Consider the following 16,309-nt stretch of genomic DNA (forward strand, 5'->3'; position numbering starts at 1 on the left):
TCCAGAAGGGAAGTTGCCCCTGGCCCCAGCTCACCAAGCCTGGGTGGGGAATTACTGCCTGAGGTCCAGGGAACAGGTGAGCTGTTCTCTCCAGCTCACCTGTTCAAATTCCTTCCAGCCCCAGCTCTAGAGCTGTGAGCAGGGCTTTGAGTGCCCTCTACTGGCAGGAAGCTCTGGCGCTGGAAGCCTATTTAGAGAGTGTCCGAGGTTCGGTTCCTAGGAACTTGGAAGACCTGGGTGCGGTGTCCTCTCCAGCGATGGGGACAGAGCTGGCGGGAGCCATCGCTTCCCTGCCCTGGACTCATCAGGGCACCAAACCCCCCCAGAAGGAAGCTGAGGCAGTGACGCTCCCAGGACAGTGGCCTGCTCACCCACAGATAGGGCTCTGAGGCCCTGCTGGGATTCTGGGCTGGGGGAGGCAGGTGCCGTCGGCATTCCTGGCTTGACAGCACTTGGGAGCGGAACTCCAGGGACAGCAAGGGACTCACTTTGGCTGGACAGGCAGATTGTTTCAGAAAGGAAGGGAGATGCCAAAGTCCTTAAATGCCAGGTTTAGTCTCTGGGTTTGATGCTCCAGGGAGTTTGGAGAGGCGGTGGTAGAGCAAGAGAAAGGTAGGCAACGTGAAGCTGTCGATCCGTCTGAAAACCGTTCGGCTTCCGAGAAGGCCTTCGCACGGCATGGGGGATGTCAGGGGTTACAGAAGTCATTTGGGGGGTTGATCCACCCAGATGTGTCCATGGTCTCAGAGACGGACCAAGGGCAGGGCTGATTTGTGAGCTCAAGGGTGTGCTGAATTTCCTTCAGGAAGGGGCTCCACCTCCCTGGGCCCTGTGAGGAGAGGGGCTTTGTGATTTGAGGCCAGAGGGACCTCTCCCTGCCTCACATCTGAGCAGGCAAGGCTGCCTGTCCTAGAGCTGGCCCAGGGCGCCTCGGAAGTCTTTGCTGGGCTCTTCCCTGGGCAGCAGGATCATGGCAGACAGAAGAACCTGTTTCTTATCTCTCCAAGCTGTGGGCACCCCTGCCGCTGCCCCTGCCCCTGCCAAGGGCTCCAAACTTTTCCAGCTCAAGCCCAAATCTCCTCAAGTGATGCCTATTGAAGAATTCCAAGGTAAGAGGAACGACCCAGGACCCCATCAGCCTTCCCTGACACCTGTTCCCCAACAGTCATGGGAAAAAGGCGGTGCAGGACAGAGGACCGATGCCTGGCTCGGAAATCCTCCCGGAGTAGCTGGGCCAAGGTTAAACAGAGTCTCTCTTCCCTACAGGCCTCCCTCCCCAAGAGAGCTGGGAGCAGGTATGAGTCAGAAGCCAACTTGGGCACAGTGGGCATGCCACATAGCAGGCAGACCAGATGCCAGAAATAACCTGTTCTGGCTCCCCTGGGAGGTGTGACCCAGGGGCTCATCTTGGTTGAAGCAGAATCTGGGACACACGGGTCACTGATGCTGCTCTTTGGGACATTTAGAGGATGCCTTACCTTCTCCTTGTCTCTGGAGGGACAAAGTGAAGGCGGCAGGTCCAAGTGGCCCAGAGGTGGGAATGGCCACCATCTCTCCTGGGCACAGGCTGTTTCTCCAGGGTCTCCCATGCCCTTGATCACTGAGGCCTGCATCAGTCCCTCCTTATCTCATCACAAAAGGGAAGCTGGGTTCTCTGGAGATGCACAGATGGAGGCCAGGCACGGTGGCTCATGCCTGTAATCCCAGCACTTTGGGAGGCCAAGGCGGGCGGATCACAAGGTCAAGAGATCAAGACCATCCTGGCCAACATGGTGACACCCTATCTCTATTAAAATACAAAAATTAGCCGGGCTTGGTGGCGCACGCCTGTAGTCCCAGCTACTTGGGAGGCTGAAGCAGGAGAATTGCTTGAACCCAGGAGGCAGAGGTTTCAGTGAGCTGAGATCACACCGCTGCACTCCAGCCTGGTGCCTGGCGACAGAACAAGACTCTGTCTCAAAAAAAAAAAAAAAAACAAAAGATGGACAGATGGTGTTTCAAGAGGGTAGCTGGTGTCCTTCCTTGTTCAGGGGCAGCCACGTTGTCTTTCTTGCTGGGGGAGTGGGTGAGTGGGTGAGTACTGTGTCCATTAGTAGGAACACCAAAGGCTGCCCTCCGCATTCTTAGGGTAGAGAAGGCGACTTTCCTCACCAAATCCTCCACGACATCATAGGGTTCACCTCTAATCCCTGAGAGCCTTGCCCCAGGCGGTCACATGCTTGTCTGATCCTCGTAGTGGAGCTGATTAGGGAGGGGGTCAACCTGAGAACCACGTAGGGACGGAGTGCAGGAGGCAGCAGAACACAGTGGTGGTGGTCCTTGGTATGAAACCATGTACTTCCAGGAACAGCGAGTCAGAAGCCAGGCCAGGACCAGCGGGAGGCAAGCAGGTTCCCGGGGCCCCTGCTTTAAAGTGGCACTCACTCAGTATCCTGCAAAACAACCAAACTTGCAGAAAGTCCAGGCTAATAAGAAAGAGTCTGGGCCAGGCGCAGTGGCTCATGCCTGTAATCCCAGCACTTTGGGAGGCCGAGGCAGGTGATCCCCTGAGGTCAGGAGTTCAAGACAAGCCTGGCCAAAATGGTGAAACTCCATCTCTAATAAAAAAAAAAAAAAAAAAAAAAAAAAAGCCAAGTGTGGTGGCAGGCATTTGTAATCTCAGCTACTCGGGAGGCTGAGGCAGGAGAATCGCTTGAACCCAGGAGGCAGAGGTTGCAGTGAGCCAAGATCGCACCATTGCACTCCAGCCTGGGCAACAAGAACGAAACTCCGCCTCAAAAAAAAAAGAAAAAGAAAAAAGAAAGGGTCCGGTAGGTGGGGATTTTCCTCCCAGCCATCTTCCAAAGCAGCACGGGCAGGAGTTCCTGGCCCATTGCATCTTGTCTGGCGTCCATGCATGCATTCATTTACCCAAGGACACCATGGTGAGCGTTGTGAACCCAGGCGCCTCCCTCCCCCAGTGCATGGCCAGGTGGCATGACCCTGCCTTCCTTGCATGAATCATTTTCTAATCACCCCAGCATGCGGGCATCCTTCAGAGATGACTTGGCCCTGGCACCCAGTCAGCGTTAGCAGGTGCTGCCCACTGGCCCTCCCTGGTTCCCTGTCCACAGGGCCACGTGGGAATCCCTGGGCTCAGCCTCCTCAGGTTCTCCTCCAGGTCCAAAGCAGGGAGGCCTGTCTCTTCCCAAATCCAATAGAAGGGTTGGAGGCCTAGGGCACCTTCCCGGGCCTTTTCCAAAGATGCCTTCCTCCCTCCTTGCATGACCTTGGGTGAGTCCTTCCTTGCCCTGTGCCTCAGTTTCCCTGAATGCTCGCTGACCATTGGTACTTCTCCCACTTGGCCGGTCCAGACTGCGAATGCTACGGCCACTCCAACCGCTGCAGCTACATTGACTTCCTGAATGTGGTGACCTGCGTCAGCTGCAAGCACAACACGCGAGGTCAGCACTGCCAGCACTGCCGGCTGGGCTACTACCGCAACGGCTCAGCGGAGCTGGACGATGAGAACGTCTGCATCGGTGAGAGGACGCGGGTACCCACAGGGAACTCACTGGAACGCGTGCAGGGTGCACTGCACTGTGAGGTGGCCTCTGGGGCCCCCTGCATCAGAATCACCTGGGGAGGCTGTGCGAATTCTAACTTCAGGGCCCCTCCAGCTGAGCATCTCTAGGGACAGAAATCTCCAGAAGCTGCTCTATTAGTAACCTCCCCTTGTGGTTCTCCTGTAGGAGAACTGGAGTTGCAAAACTTACCAGTGGCCTTTCCCTCTCTGGGCACCTGGAGGGGACATTGAGACTTCTGGCTCCAAAGAGCTATGACTCTGGCAGGTGGCAGGCACTCAGCAGAGGCCACAGAGCACCTGTGTGGGGCTGGTGTGTGTGGGAGGGTGGTCCCCCTAAATAGCTCCTTTCCAGAAGGGTAGAGGAGCAGCCTATCCCTCCTCCTGGGGGTGGAGGGGTGGATGCCAGGGGAGGGCCAAAAGATGGCCTTGCTGCATGCATTTGGGCAAGTCCCTTCCCCTCCCTGGGCCTTGGTTTCCTCATTCATCAAATCGGGAGGCAGATCAGATCAAAGGTTTTCAGATCTTTTTTTGTTGCTGAAGCTTTTCTTCAAATGATTTACCAGCCCAGGTCCAGCTTATAAAGCTGCTCTTCACCCCCGGTGGGCACCCGGTCTGCTTTCTTCCAAGTTCTGCTCTAGGACTGGCTTTGAGGTAGAGAAGGAAGTCCATCGGGGCCTGGGTCTGGGCAGGGGACACACAAGCCCAAAAGACCAAAGCCATGACCGCCAACCAAAACCCACCAGCCTGGAATGGTTGCCCAGAACCCCTTGTCCCTGTCGTCGGTAGAGACCAGGTCTCAACCCCAGGGGCTGTCCCCCAACCCTGCCCAGCCAGGTCCCTTGGGACACTATTGCCCATCCCCCACGAAGAAGGAGGCTCTAGCTGTGCAGAGAAAGGGCTCTGGCAAAGCTGGAGCTGTCGGTCTGAATTATGGCGACAGCCTTCAGGTAATTCCATCAACTCTAAGTGATCAAAGCCGCTGACGTCACAGGAGGCAAGCTGCAGGGACAGGACAAGGCCTCTGGATCCAATTAGAGGTGCCCCCACCCTGGCACCCTCCTCCTCTCTCTGGGTCTCCCTGCCTCCACCTAGTCCTGAGCTGCAAGGTTTCTCTGGGTAGAGGATATTCGCCTCCTCCCACAGAGCAGAGCCCCAAGGGAACCAACTGGGCCCCGCCCCCTGCCCGGCCCAGGAGCAGGGATAGGCTGTTCCTCCACTCTCCTGGAAAGAAGCTAGGGAGGGAGGCCACCTCCCCCCAACAAAGCAGCCCCAGACGTGCCCAGTGGCCTCTGTTGAGCTCCTGCCATCTGTCAGAGTCATAGCTCTTTGGAGATGGGAAGGGTCAGCGACCCATCTAGTTGCCCAGAGAAGGGAAGGGGCTGACCCAGACCACACCAGTGTCAGGGCTGGGGTAGGTGGGGCTGGGAGGTGTTAGATCCCAGGGAAGGAAGCCAGAGTCTTCTCTCCAGGTCTGGACACCCCGGGGAGTCCTCACCCGCCGTCCAGCCGCGGGCTCACCTGGACCCCGGGTGGGGAGCATCCCCTGGGGAGTGTGGACACCCGGCTGCGAGACGGGGATAGTGGGGGTCCCAGCAGACGGCGCCCACAGGTAGCCCTGACCGCGCGCCCGTGCCCGTGTCCGTCCAGAGTGTAACTGCAACCAGATAGGCTCCGTGCACGACCGGTGCAACGAGACCGGCTTCTGCGAGTGCCGCGAGGGCGCGGCGGGCCCCAAGTGCGACGACTGCCTCCCCACGCACTACTGGCGCCAGGGCTGCTACCGTGAGTGCGCGCGGTCCCTGGTGGGCGGGGCCTGCGGAAACGGGGCAGGGCCGGGGAAGTGGACGGGGCCTGGTGGGACGGGGCAGGGCCGGTGAAGTGGGCGGAGCCTGGTGAGATGGGGCGGAGCCGAGGCGGGCAGGGCCTAGCGGGATGGGGCGGGCATGTGGGCGGGGACAGGATGTTCCTGGGGCGGGGCCCTGGTTGAGGGGCGGGACCAGGAGCTCGGGGCGGGGCCTGGTGCGACGAAGGGCACAGGTGGTGCCAGGTGGGAACTACGGGAAAGGCGGAGCTGGGGTTGGCTGGAAAGGGTTTGCGGGGACGGAGGAAAGGAGGCTGTCCGAGTCGGCGTTTGCCGCGGGCAGAGGGTGGAGGGACGCTCCAGGCGCATGGAACGGAACAGCACGTGCACAGCTCTGGAGACTGCAGGCGTGTGTGAAGAACCGCACTGAAGCCAGTGGGGCGGGGGAGCAGGGCAGCTGTGGGAGGCAGGCGGGGCCAGATCTCGCCCTGGCGCCGTGACCCTCCGAGCGGGGACGTTTCGCACCCAGCGCACCCGGAGCCTCCTACACCCCCAGTCCAGACGGCGCCCCCGGGGGCTCGCACAGCCCGCTTCGCAGGAGCTCGGAGGTGGGGCAGGGGGGACCCGGCCACGCCCCGCGCTGACCGCCCCCTCCGCCCGCAGCCAACGTGTGCGACGACGACCAGCTGCTGTGCCAGAACGGAGGCACCTGCCTGCAGAACCAGCGCTGCGCCTGCCCGCGCGGCTACACCGGCGTGCGCTGCGAGCAGCCCCGCTGCGACCCCGCGGACGACGACGGCGGCCTGGACTGCGACCGCGCGCCCGGGGCCGCCCCGCGCCCCGCCACCCTGCTCGGCTGCCTGCTGCTGCTGGGGCTGGCCGCCCGCCTGGGCCGCTGAGCTCCGCCCGGGGGACGCGCCCTGCACCCGGGGGCTGGGGGTTCTGGGGTCCCGGGGCGGGGCCGGCGTCCGAGGCCGGGCGGCGAGAAGGGTGCGGCCAGAGCCGCTCCCAGGTGCTACTCAGCAGGGCCCCCCGCCCGGCCCGCGCTCCCGCCCGCACTGCCCTCCCCACGCAGCAGGGGCACCTTGGGGCTCCGGCCCCCGCGCCTGCCATTTGGTTTCGTTTTTCTTTTTTATTATCTGCGGCCCCGTTCCTTTTTTTTTTAATTTCTCTCTCTTTTTTTTTTTTTTTTTTTTTTTTTTTTTTTTTTTTTTTTTTTTGCTGGCGGTGAGCCAGTGGGTCTGGAGAAACGCTGCTCGCCCCACACCGCGCCCTGCCTCCCACGATACTGGCGCACACGGGACTGTGGCCGACGCCCCGTGGCCTGTCCTGGGCTCACGGGCAGCGGCGGACCCCGACCTCCAGTTGCCTACAATTCCAGTCGCTGACTCGATCCTGTTTTCTATTTTTTCTTTATTTTTCCCGCAACCCACCAGACCCCAGGTCTCACCGGAGGCCCGGTGACCAAGGAACTCACCGTCTGGGGGAGGGGGAGAGAAGGAATGGGTGGGAGACCTGGACAATTTGATTTGTAGAGAACTATTTTTGTTTGTATTCACTGTCCCCTGTATGGGGGACGGGGCGGGAACGCTGGTCACCGCGGGGGTCCATGGCGTAGAATCCGAGGAGTAAAGAGTCTGCTCACTGCTGCCTCCAGGGCCTGTTTTCTTTCTGTGTTGGGGACGCCGGGCAGGTTTTGGGCTTAGAGAGGAACCCACAAGAGAGCCTTAAAGAAACGATTTCCCTGTTGGGGCCATCATTTCCCGGGGCCTTGCCTTGGAAAGGTCCTCCGGGGTGGGTTCTGCCCACCCGCCCCGCAGGCTTGGCTGGCAAAGCTCTCCCACCTCGGGGCCAGGCTGCAAGTGTCCTTGCCAGGAGCTTCCCCACACTGACGGGTTGTCTCCCTGCTTTCCCGAAAAAGAAATCCAGAGTGCACGGGCCCTTTTCTACAGAAATCCAAGGAAAATTCTCAGGGAGAATCCTGGTAGAGATTGAATCCCATGCTCTGATTGATACTCTCTGGGTGGCCGCCCCCGACAGATGTGTCATCTCGGATCTGTTGCAGCTGGAGCCTCAAATCCAATGTCAGGATTGGATTTAGCTGAACCCACAATTCCGCCACCGCCTCCTTCCATAGTTTCAGGTGGCCAGGTGGGCAGAGGCGGGCAGGGCAGAGATCCCAGGCAGGCCAGCAGCCATGTCCTTCTTACCTTCTCGAGATTAGGGAGGAGTGCTGGAGGGGACAGGGGCAGTTTGGGAGTGGCGAGAGGAAGCTCCCAGATTCAGGGCTCCTCTCCTGGGGCCTCTGCTTCTGAGGATCCAGCAGCTCTACCAGCCCTGGGGGCCACACTTCCCCCTCGGTCCAGCCTCCTGTTGGCCTGTGTTTATTTCGAAGCAGTCCTGGGGTCCTGTCCTGGTTGCTAACTGCTCCTACTGCTCCACCTCCAGGTGCCCCGGGCACTGGCTTCTGTCACCGCACCTGTGCTTTCCCGGCTGCAAGGTTTAGACCTGGGTTCTTCCCTCGAGTCCCCGAAGCTAAGCTAAGACCAAGTGGAAGAAGCTTGGCCTTGGAGACAGCAGGAGATTACAACACAGAGAAGTAGGGGCTGGTACAACGGGACACTGCCTAGGACTCACAGCGTCCTGAGCTCACGTGCCAGCGCCCCCTGGCCTCCTCTCTCAACTCCCACCCCAGCACCCTGCTGACCTGAAAGTGCCTTCCGCCAGACCCTGCGTCTCCGCAGCTGGCCTGCCTCCATGCTCACCTTCTTCCTTATGCACAGAATCCCACTGCCTGGGACCCAAAGCTCCCAGATAAAACACCTTTCTGGGCCTCCTTGTGGATAGGAGTGGCCGGGTACACAACTCTGGGCAGTGAGATGTAAGCGGGAATAATGGGTGGGGCTTCCAGAAAGTTCCTTAAAAGCCATTCCTTCCTCCGTGCCCCACAAAGCCTCAGCTGTCCCAAGTTTGTGGCTCTGGTTTTTCTCTCTCATCCCTCCCCCTGCTTTTCAGTCAGCAGGTTGGAGAAGGAGCCCTCTGTGGACACTGAGCATAAGAGCGTCGCCCTCAGGACAGTGGAGGGTGGAGCTGTCGGGGATGGGGGGTGGAGGTTGCAGAGCCTGGGACACTTGCCCTGGCTGCAACCTCTGCCTTGCTTTTATTTATCTACTTATTTTTATAGAGTTGGGGTCTCACTATGTTGCCCAGGCTGATCTCAAACTCCTAGGCTCAAGTGATCCTCCGGGCTTGGCCTCCCAAAGTGCTGGGATTACAGGCATGAGCCACTGCACCACCTGCATGTCTTACTGTGTGAGAAAAAAAATAAACGTTGATATTATTAAAACGCTAGAATTTGGGTTTTCTGTTCCATGCACACTTATCAAGTTCTTGGCCCTCCCTAATTGACCTCCGGGCCCCCTGAGTCCTCTGAGGCCAGAAAGAGACTGAAACCCACCCTTCCTTGGCCACAGCCTCCTACGGTGACCCTCAGGCCACCAGGAAGAGGACTGTCCATGACTCAGGCAGAGGAGTCCACCTCTGTCCAGAACAGGACTGCCCCTGCCTTCAAGTGAGCAGAGGGCAGCCGGGCCCAGACAAACAGCAGCGCCGGCTGCAGTCGGTAAACACGGGTGCTTCCTTCTAGTCATCGAGATGATAAAATGTCACCTAGAAGCAGAACTAGAGGCAGAACTTGAGACAGGGACAGCAGGGCCCAGTCCCAGTGGCCAACCCTGGCCGGATCACAGGGCTGGGGGCCCTGGAGCGTCAATGCATCCCAGCACTGTTCTTGCCTGGAGGCGAATGGCCACCCTCTGTCAGACACCAGCGCCAGGCTGGCATGGGAGCTGCAGTAGAAGCCCCTGGTACAGAAGGTGGGCATCGGGGGGCTGAGAAGAGACCCACGAGGTGGTGCAGAGGGCATGCCTCTTTATATCACCCTGGGCGTGTCCCCGAACACCCTTGAGGGTTCTGGGAGTCGGGGACCTCTGCGGGTGCCCATTCTGTCCTTCTTAACCTCCGTCAGCTGGGCCCACGCTGCATCAGCTTTTCTGGGACTGGCTTGTGCACCCAGGGCCAGGGAGGTGGAGCTCACTATAAATCAGAGTGGCAGCCCAAGTCCCCAGGGACACACCGAGGCCCTGATCTTCCCGGAGGGTGGAGGGAATGTTGCCATTTAGAAAAACTCTGACATCTTCCAGGCAGCAGGAGAAGGAGAAAACAAGGTCGGCAGAGCCAAAAGTCCCAGACCATCCTCTTCTAAACGGCGCACCCTTGTCCCCAGAGCTCATGTTTCGACACCTGGTTCTGAGAGGTGACAGGAAAAGGGTGGCATTGCGAGGCCTGGATCATCATCACAGCATGCCCAGGCACCATGCTTGCGTTATTGCATTAACCCTCACCTGCACCCTGGGCAAGGTTTTCAACCTTGGCACCGTTGACCTTGGAGGCTGGGTAATTCTCCGAGGCAGGGTGGGGAAGGGGCTGCTCTGTGCACATGGGCAGCCTCACTGGCTTCCATGTGGCACTTCAACGTGCCCCACCCCCAGTTGTTGCAACCCAAAGTGCCTCCAGTAATTGCCAAATTGGGAGCAAAATCGTCCTAGATTAAGAATCACTGCCTCAGGAGGAAGGAATCGTCATGCCCATTTTACAGAGGGGTAAGCGGAGGCCGGGAGAGACAAAGGCATTTGCCTGGAGTCACAGTTGCTAGGAAGCAGAGGTGAGAGTTGAACCCAGGGCTGCCTAAATCGAGCCCAGTGCTTCACACCCAGGCTAAGCAACCCTGGCAGGCATGGGGCAGCCACCTCCCAGCGGGTGGCCGCAGCTGTCCCCCACCTCCATACCTTCAGCTGCCTCCCTCCTTTGGTGCTCACAGCCGGGTCAGGCTGAGCAAGAAGCCCTGGGGAGCCTGGCTTCATCTAAACGGCTCTGCTGTCAGGGGAAGTGCCTCCCACCGCCCTCTGTGGCAGCGTGGCTTGTCCCCTGTCCCCACCTACTCCCCTAAATAAGCAGAATTGCTGCCTCGGCATTTCCTGCCCAGCCCATGCCTTATGGTTATGAGGCAGTTACGGAAGCCCGGGGAGCAGTCAGCAGCATCTCCTGGCAGACCTGGGCCCGCCTCCCTGTCTCCCCAGGGGCCTGGCCCATCCAGGCACATCCCAGCCAGAAGAGTTAAGGGAAAGGCCCCAGGAAGAAAAACATTACTTATTTATTTTTCCTTTTAAATCACCTATCACAACTTGTAGGGAAGTTCAAAAATACAGAAAAGCAAAATCATAATAATTTTTGAATTAAACTCACCCACAACTCTTCATCCAGAACTAATGAACTATTAATATTTTCTTTTTTTTTTTTGAGACTGAGTCTTGGTCACCCTGGCTGGAGTGCAGTGGCGTGATCTGGGTTCACTTCAATCTCTGCCTCCTGGGCGCAAACCATCCTCCCACCTCAACCTCCTGAGTAGCTGGAACTACAGGCCCACACCACCACGCCCAGCTAATGTTTTGTATTTTTGGTAGAGACGGAGTTTCACTGTGTTTTCCACGTTGGTCTCAAACCCCTGGGCTCAAGCCATCCTCATGCCTCAGCCTCCCAAAGTGCTAAGATTACAGGTGTGAGCCACCGCGCCCACCATAACTGCTGATATTTTTCTAATAGATATTTCCAGTGTCTCTTTTTCTTCCTTCCTTCCTTCTTCCTTTCTTTATTCCTTTCTTTCTTCCTTTTTTTCCGTCTTTCTTTATTTCTGCCTTTCTTTTTCCTTCGTTCCTTCCTTCCTCCTTCCTCCCTCCCTCTCTCCCTCCCTCCCTCCCTCCCTTCCTTTCTTCTTGAGACAGTTTCGCCCTTGTTGCCCAGGCTGGAGTGCAATGGCACAATCTCAGCTCACCTCAACCTTTGCCTCCTGGGTTCAGACGTTTCTCCTGCCTCTGCCTCCCAAGTAGCTGGGATTACAGACATGCACCGCCATGCCCGGCTAATTTTTTATATTTTTAGTAGAGAAGGGGTTTCTCCATGTTGGTCAGGGTGGTCTCAAACTCCCAGTCTCAGGTGATCCGCCTGCCTTGGCTTCACAAAGTGCTGGGATTACAGGCGTGAGCCAAAGCGCCCGGCCATTTCTAGTGTTTTTCCATAAAATAAAACCAACCACACTCAGATATCACCCCCCACCCCTGCATTTGCTAAGCCCTAGCACTGAGGCTGGACATGTCTTATTTCAAGGGTCCCTGCAGTGATGCTGAGAGTGGGATCAATTAATATAATACAGCCATCTTATAGCTCCACACACCCGAGCTCTGAGAGCGTCCTGGCCAGGACATAAGCCACAAGCACCAAAACACAGCACCAGGTGACTTAAGCAGCGGAGGAGATTATGTGAAGGGTTGCAGAGCCCTCAGACACAGGTCAGGAGAGCAAGGTAAGAGAAGGGAAAGTGGGCCGGGCGCTGTGGCTCACACCTGTAATCCAGCACTTTGGGAGGCCAAGGTGTGCGGATCACCTGAGGTCAGGAGTTCCAGACCAGCCTGGTCAACATGGCAAAACCCCGTCTCTACTAAAAATACAAAAATTAGCCTGGCGTCGTGTTGGGCACCTGTAATCCCAGACACGCAGGAGGCTGAGGCAGGAGAATCACTTGAACCTGGGAGGCAGAGGTTACAGTAAGCTGAGATCGAGCCACTGCCCTCCAGCCTAGGTGACAGAGGGAGACTTCGTCTCAAAAATAAATAAATAAATAAAAATTAGCTAGGCATGGTGACAGGCGCCTGTAGTCACAGCTACTCAGGAGGCTGAGGCAGAAGAATCCCTTGAACCCAGGAAGCAGAGGCCCAGGAGGTGGAGGTTGCAATGAGGCGAGATCGCACCACTGCACTCCAGCCTGGGCGGCAGAGGGAGACTGCATCTCAAAAAAAAAAAAAAAAAAAAAAAAAAATACAAAAGAAATGCCAAGACCCACCTTTCATTTTTTTGCCCGGCCTCTCACCCTCTTCCCCTCCCAACCTGGGCCCACTGGCAGTGGGACTCCAGCTCCCAGGGTGGGGGTGGAGTTGCCACGTGCCCTTCTGACATCTCAGGGTCTGGCCCAGCGCCTGTGCTCCTGGTGGCACAAGAGACCGTGCTGTCCCGCAGGGGCGGCCAGGTGGAGGCACCTGCAGCTAAAGTGCTCCAGATGGCTTCCGGCCAGAGGCTTGCTTCCTGGCTGATGGAGCAGGTGGCCCTTGGGACCCAGCCAGGAGCAGCTGGAGTGAGGCCCAGAGTCCTGGGAGCTCATGCCTTTCACAGCTGACCCAGTGCCCACATTTCTGCCCCTGAATGGGAGGGCAGCTCCCTAGGCAGAAAGAAAGTGGTTACAGGCGTGAGCTCTGGAATCTGACCTGGGCTCGAAGCTGTCCCCCACCACCTGCCAACTGTTTGACCTTGGGCAAGTTCCTCGGTCTCTCTGCGCCTTGGCTGTCTTGTCTGTGAAATGGGGAGGTTGAAAGCAGTGCCTGCAGGGTCAGTCTATTGTAAGGAGTGAATGCGTTGAGCCCTGCGGTGTTTAGAGCAGGGCCGAGCACAAAGTCAGCGATCCCTAAGTGTCAGCTGCTGTGATTGCTCTGTTTCCTCTCTGTCCTCCTCCCCAGAACCCACCAGGAGGGTGCAGGGTCACTCACGCCCCCTTTCTCACTCCTCATATTCCTGAGCACCTCAGTGTGCCCAGCCTGGCCCAGTGAACCAGACAGACACAGGCTCTGCCCTCCCGGCGCTCCCGGTGGGCCCCCGCCTCCACCTGCCATACACACCAGGCAGGATTGAGATTCTCCGTAATCTGCAGGGGGACCCAAGCTTTTGTGCCAACAAGAAGGACCAGGAGGCTGGGCGCGGTGGTTCATGCCTATAATCCCAGCACTTTGGGAGGCCAAGGTGGGCGGATCACAAGGTCAGGAGTTCGAGACCAGACTGACCAACATGGAGAAACCTCATCTCTACTAAAAATACAAAAATTAGCTGGGTGTGGTAGTGCATGCCTATAATCCCAGCTACTCTGGAGGCTGAGGCAGGAGAATCACTTGAAACCAGGAGGTGGAGGTTGCAGTGAGCCGAAATCATGCCACTGCACTCCAGCCTGGGGGACAGAGCCAGACTCCTGTCTCCAAAATAAAAATAAAAAAAGAAGGACAAGGAAGACTACCAAAGCCCCCGCCCACCCCACCGCCCTCACTTGACCAAGCCCAGCCCGACTCAGCAGGCCCCGGAAGCTTCTGCGCCTGTTCCTCAAACACCAACCACCTCCATCCCCTTTCCCCTGCTGCCCACAGGAGGTTTAGGACTGGGGACAGGGTTGGGGGGAGGGGGACAAGTGCAGAGGGAGGTTCACAGGACTGGGGAGGTGGGGTGTGAGTGGGACGTTAGGGACCAGGAAATGGAGGCTCCAGTCTTCCTTTCTAGCAGGCACAGCTGACTGTGCCACCTGCCTTCAGAGGCTTTCCCACGCCCAAGAAAGGACGCATGGGCCCCTTGGCTGGGCCCAGCAGGAATGTGGGGGCCAGGCAGGGCCGATTCCCAAGAAGCTGAGCCTGTGGGGCATCCATGGAGACGGCAGGCCTATAAGTTGGGATGGGGCCCCTGGAGGCCCCCACAGCCTAGGCCAGGCTTGAGGGGCTGGGGCGTGCAGGCCTGGACAATGCCTTTGGCGGGGTGGCTTTGAGACCTGTGGCCCGAGGTTGGCACAGCCAGGCAACGCTAAGCCTGGAGACCAGATACCGGCCTCTGGGTGTCGACACCCCACCCCTTGCATTTCCAGGGTAGGGACAAGAGCGCAGATGGAGGCCCCGTCCCATGTGTCTGAATATTTAAAGTCGCCCTTCAGGCTGCGGAATACAATGCAGCCAGTCCTAGCCAAGCAGTCCCTTCACAACAACCTGAAAGGCTGGGCTCAAAGCCGCGCCCTTGGAGTCCTGAGCTGCAGCCAGCATGCGGTGGGGTGGCCGGGCCTGGCTTCCCCAACCAGTCACCCTGCCCAGCCCCAGATCCTGGGTGCCCTAGAAGGAGTGTGCAGACTCTGGGAGGGGGCATGGCCCTCAGGCCCATGGCAGGGCTGGAGATGCCCAGCCTCATCTCCTGGGACCCCCGGGGGCCACAGAAGCTATCAGGCAGCACCTGACAGCCCTCTCGGAAGACCAGCCACAGATACCCATGGTATTTGGGGCAGAACTCCAGGGTAGCAAGAAATCTATGAGTGGGGACAAGTAGGCCCACCCCCAGCCAGCCAGCTGCCTGCTGGGCTGGCAGCAAATGCGTACTGCTGCGCATGCCAGGCTGGACAGCCCTGTGCCAGCCACTGGGGCAGCCAAGGGAGGTCTGGAGTGAGAAGCAGCCTCAGTTCAGACTGGACGTGCCAGTGGGACATAAGCCCTAGCATTGCCGGTTCTTTAGATCAGCATTCCCCCCGGACCAGCTCTGTGGAAGACAATTTTCCCACAGATAATTGGTTGTGGGGGATGGTTTTCAGGTGACACTGTTCCACCTCAGATCATCAGGCATTAGGTTCCCATAAGCAGCACGCAACCTAGATCCCTTGAACACACATTTCACAATAGGGTTCGCGCCTTAGGAGAATTGAATGTGGCTGCTGATCTGGCAGGAGGTGGAGCTCAGGCAGCAACGCTCGCTCACCGCTCATCTCGTGGGGGCTGGGGACCCCTGCTCTAGATGTTTCAAGAAAAAATAGAAATCTCGAGGTTAATGTAAACCTTTGGATTTTCAAACATTGGCAAGTACCTTGTCTATCTTTTTTTTTTTTTTTTAAATGAAATCTCACTCTGTCACCCAGGCTGAAGCACAGTGGTGCAATCTCGGCCCACTGCAACCTCTGCCTCCCAGGTTCAAGCGATTCTCCTGCCTCAGCCTCCCGAGCAGCTGGGACTACAGGTGCCTGCCACCATGTCCGGCTAACTTTTGTATTTTTAGTAGAGATGGGGTTTCACCATGTTGGTCAGGCTGGTCTCGAACTCCTGACCATGGCTGGGCAAAGAACGTGCAAGGAGAGCCTGGAACATCTTGGAGAACTTGGAAGAAGATCTCATTCCACAGGCAAGGAGAAGCCCCAAAAATAAACAGAATGCATCCAAGCCCAGGGGCTGGCTGACCTGGCTCCCGGTGACCAATTTGGAATCATTGGAGTATAAGAAAGAATAACAACAGTACTGAATTATTACACCACATTGATTTTTTTAAAGGAAATCATGGGACCGTAGCAATATTCAAAAGGAGTTGGGGTTTGGGGAGGAGGACAGTGGGGATCCCTTCTTCCTTTTTTTGAGACAGAGTCTCGCTCTGTCGCCCAGGCTGGAGTGCAGTGGTGTGATCTCAGCTCACTGCAATCTCTGCCTCCCAGGTTCAAGCAATTCTACCACCTCAGCCTCCTGAATAGCTGGGATTACAGGTGTGTGCCACCACGCCTGGCTAATTTTTGTGTTTTTAGTAGAGACGGGGTTTCACCATGTTGGCCAGGATGGTCTCGATCTCAACCTCGTGATCCACCTGCCACGCCTCCCAAAGTGCTGGGATTACAGGCTTGAGCTGCTGCGCCTGGCCAGGGTCCCTTCTTTTGAAAAGAATGTCAGCCAATGAATTTTAGCTGACACATTGAGAAAACAATACATTAGAAAATTATAAGTTTGGCTGGGCCTAGCGGTTCACGCCTGTAATCCCAGGACTTTGGGAGGCTGAGGCAGGTGGATCACTAGAGGTCAGGAGTTGGAGACCAGCCTGACCAACATCGTGAAACTCTATCTCTACTAAATACAAAAAGTTAGCAGGGTGTGGTGGTGCGTGCCTGTAATCCCAGCTCCTTGGGAGGCTGAGGCAGGAGAATCACTTGAACCCAGGAGGCGGAGGTTGCAATGAGCCGAGATTGCACCCTAGCCTGGGAGACAATAGTGAAACTCTACCAAAAAAAAAAA

The 16,309-nt window shown here is 57.4% G+C and overlaps 1 protein-coding gene across 7 annotated transcripts in view; it reads left to right on the top strand.

The window, feature by feature from the left end:
• Window positions 1–8,494, top strand: part of NTNG2 (netrin G2) — an 82,419-nt gene extending 73,925 nt beyond the window's left edge. For 3 of the 7 annotated variants that reach the window (XM_032257668.1, XM_032257669.1, XM_032257670.1), the window contains 4 exons: window positions 1,008–1,109; window positions 3,354–3,521; window positions 5,213–5,347; window positions 6,030–7,022. In XM_032257668.1, coding sequence (XP_032113559.1) covers window positions 1,008–1,109; window positions 3,354–3,521; window positions 5,213–5,347; window positions 6,030–6,265 — 641 coding nt within the window. In that variant the 3' untranslated portion in view covers window positions 6,266–7,022. Of the gene's footprint in view, window positions 1–1,007; window positions 1,110–3,353; window positions 3,522–4,128; window positions 4,217–4,395; window positions 5,008–5,212; window positions 5,348–6,029; window positions 7,023–7,814 lie in introns of those variants that run through there. The other 4 variants (XM_032257674.1, XM_032257673.1, XM_032257672.1 and 1 more) reach the window with 3 other exon arrangements.
• Window positions 8,495–16,309: the final 7,815 nt, after the last annotated feature.

This window comes from Sapajus apella, unplaced genomic scaffold (genome assembly GCF_009761245.1).
Source record: "Sapajus apella isolate SASKATOON/1434 unplaced genomic scaffold, GSC_monkey_1.0 scaffold97, whole genome shotgun sequence".
In the NCBI taxonomy this organism is placed as follows: Eukaryota; Metazoa; Chordata; class Mammalia; order Primates; family Cebidae; genus Sapajus; species Sapajus apella.